This window comes from Cherax quadricarinatus, chromosome 43, assembly GCF_038502225.1.
Source record: "Cherax quadricarinatus isolate ZL_2023a chromosome 43, ASM3850222v1, whole genome shotgun sequence".
Classification (NCBI taxonomy): Eukaryota; Metazoa; Arthropoda; class Malacostraca; order Decapoda; family Parastacidae; genus Cherax; species Cherax quadricarinatus.
This window is the reverse complement of record NC_091334.1, coordinates 8,975,464-8,978,455: the sequence shown is the minus strand read 5'-3', so window position 1 is coordinate 8,978,455 and position 2,992 is coordinate 8,975,464. Positions and strand designations below refer to the sequence as shown.

Here is a 2,992-nt window from a genome sequence, read left to right as displayed (position 1 = left end):
GTTCTTAGTCCCTGAACAACACCATTGTACTTCACCAAGGCCAGGGCTGAGGTCCACTTACACATGTTCTTGTTTAGTAAGTAAGTTTATTCAGGTATACACAAATACAGTTACATAGAATTATCATACATAGCAGCATAAACCCGTATTGAAACACTACTTTCTTGGTCACGGGATTGGGGAACTACTACTATTACCCACTACTGTTACTAACTACTACTATTAATCTACCTCAACAAAAAAAAAAAACAGACTACAAATCATCCAGAACAAAATGGTGGGATACATCATGGGCCTTATTACTATGGGGGAGCGCTAAACCTGTAGGGATTATATCGTGCCGGGGGGGATGGAAGGCATTCAGGTTCAATTCAAGGAACTGGAGCACAGATCCAATTCCTTAGATCAAGAGCCCCTCACCAGCGTAAAGGAGCCTTCCCTTGAGGGGTCATTATGGACCTGGGTCCAAGAGATCATGTAGGCCAGGATGAATTACAACAACTGGATATGCTGAATGTTGAAGACAGAGTAAAACAACTGAAGTTTAATCATGTTTATAAAATTGTTCACATGCAGAGTCCAGAATATGTTGCTGGCAAGTTTGTCAAGTCAGGGAACCAAAACAGTCATAGTACCAGGGGAAGGGAACACAAGCTTCAAACACCTTTTATTGTACAGCAATAAAAGAGTGGAGCGGACTGCCTGCACATGTCAAAGACTGTCCTAGCATGAGTCAGGTGCTTAATGAATGAAGCTACAGAAAGGGAGGAGAGTGATTTCTTGTATAGTTGACGTACAAGTACCTATTACTGTAATATTCATGTATCTATTACTGTGAGCTGGTCCTCTCTTTAATGTTAATGTAAATAACTCAGTTTACCCTATTCCTAGTATATCTTCTTTTATTGTACCTACTTTTCACACAGTTGAGTTATTTAGCTGTTTTAACTTTTAAGGTTTAAATAATGTGATATTACAAGGAAATCAATTGGAAGTAAGTCACTTTGCCTGATTTTTTGCGTTATAATAGGTAATCCACACATATGCTGCTATGTATGATAATTTATGTAACTGTATTTATATGTACCTGTACCTGCATAAAGTTACTGTTACTACTGTCACTAACTACTACTACTAGCACTACTACTACTAGCACTAACTACTACTACTGTTACTACTACTACTAACTACTACTACTAGCACTACTACTACTGTCACTAACTACTACTACTAGCACTAACTACTACTGTCACTAACTACTGCTACTAGCACTAACTACTACTACTGTCACTAACTACTACTACTAGCACTAACTACTACTTCTGTCACTAACTACTACTACCAGTCGTCAACTAGTCGTCAACAGAGTAAAGTCCGAGGCAGCTACGGTGAAAAGCTCTGTTCCACAAGGCACAGTACTAGCTCCCATCTTGTTCCTCATCCTCATATCCGACATAGACAAGGATGTCAGCCACAGCACCGTGTCTTCCTTTGCAGATGACACCCGAATCTGCATGACAGTGTCTTCCATTGCAGACACTGCAAGGCTCCAGGCGGACATCAACCAAATCTTTCAGTGGGCTGCAGAAAACAATATGAAGTTCAACGATGAGAAATTTCAATTACTCAGATATGGTAAACATGAGGAAATTAAATCTTCATCAGAGTACAAAACAAATTCTGGCCACAAAATAGAGCGAAACACCAACGTCAAAGACCTGGGAGTGATTATGTCGGAGGATCTCACCTTCAAGGACCATAACATTGTATCAATCGCATCTGCTAGAAAAATGACAGGATGGATAATGAGAACCTTCAAAACTAGGGAGGCCAAGCCCATGATGACACTCTTCAGGTCACTTGTTCTATCTAGGCTGGAATATTGCTGCACTCTAACAGCACCTTTCAAGGCAGGTGAAATTGCCGACCTAGAAAATGTACAGAGAACTTTCACGGCGCGCATAACGGAGATAAAACACCTCAATTACTGGGAGCGCTTGAGGTTTCTAAACCTGTATTCCCTGGAACGCAGGAGGGAGAGATACATGATTATATACACCTGGAAAATCCTAGAGGGACTAGTACCGAACTTGCACACGAAAATCACTCACTACGAAAGCAAAAGACTTGGCAGACGATGCACCATCCCCCCAATGAAAAGCAGGGGTGTCACTAGCACGTTAAGAGACCATACAATAAGTGTCAGGGGACCGAGACTGTTCAACTGCCTCCCAGCACACATAAGGGGGATTACCAACAGACCCCTGGCAGTCTTCAAGCTGGCACTGGACAAGCACCTAAAGGCAGTTCCTGATCAGCCGGGCTGTGGCTCGTACGTTGGTTTGCGTGCAGCCAGCAGCAACAGCCTGGTTGATCAGGCGCTGATCCACCAGGAGGCCTGGTCACAGACCGGGCCGCGGGGGCGTTGACCCCCGAAACTCTCTCCAGGTAAACTCCAGGTAAACTACTAGCACTACTACTACTGTCACTAACTACTACTACTAGCACTAACTACTACTACTAGCACTAACTACTACTAGCACTAACTACTACTAGCACTAACTACTACTACTGTTCTAACATCATGAGCTTGACAACAATCTTCTCAGTTGGGACTCAGGACAAAGAACAAATCTGATAAGCACAGATGCCGGCTAAATACACCAATATAGATACTAGGGTTACTTGCTTGACCATTTTCAATTGTAATCTAATAGGTCTCCCATTTAAGGCAACATATGTACTATTGCAGCATCAGCACACAACCTATGCTATTTAATAAAAACGCCCAATTCATGTTTCGTTGTGACCTTAAACACAAGTGGAAAGTAGAAAGAAAATATTGTAGTGGAGGATGGCAGCTACGGTCTGGGACGACCCAAGGACGGTGAGGCAGAGAATATCCTCTTGAGAACATAATATACAGCCATGGCATCTACCGAGTGGCTGGAATATATACTGCTTCATTACCGGTAAGTCTACTCAAAGTCTA

General features: G+C 42.4%; 1 protein-coding gene across 2 annotated transcripts in view; it reads left to right on the top strand.

Annotated features, from left to right (window-relative positions):
* The first annotated feature begins 2,858 nt into the window (after positions 1 to 2,858).
* LOC128694238 (delta(24)-sterol reductase-like) overlaps positions 2,859 to 2,992 on the top strand; it is a 37,621-nt gene continuing 37,487 nt past the window's right edge. For both annotated transcript variants that reach the window (XM_070093566.1, XM_070093565.1), the window contains exon 1: positions 2,859 to 2,972. In XM_070093566.1, coding sequence (XP_069949667.1) covers positions 2,929 to 2,972 — 44 coding nt within the window. In that variant the 5' untranslated portion in view covers positions 2,859 to 2,928. The remainder of the gene's footprint in view (positions 2,973 to 2,992) is intronic.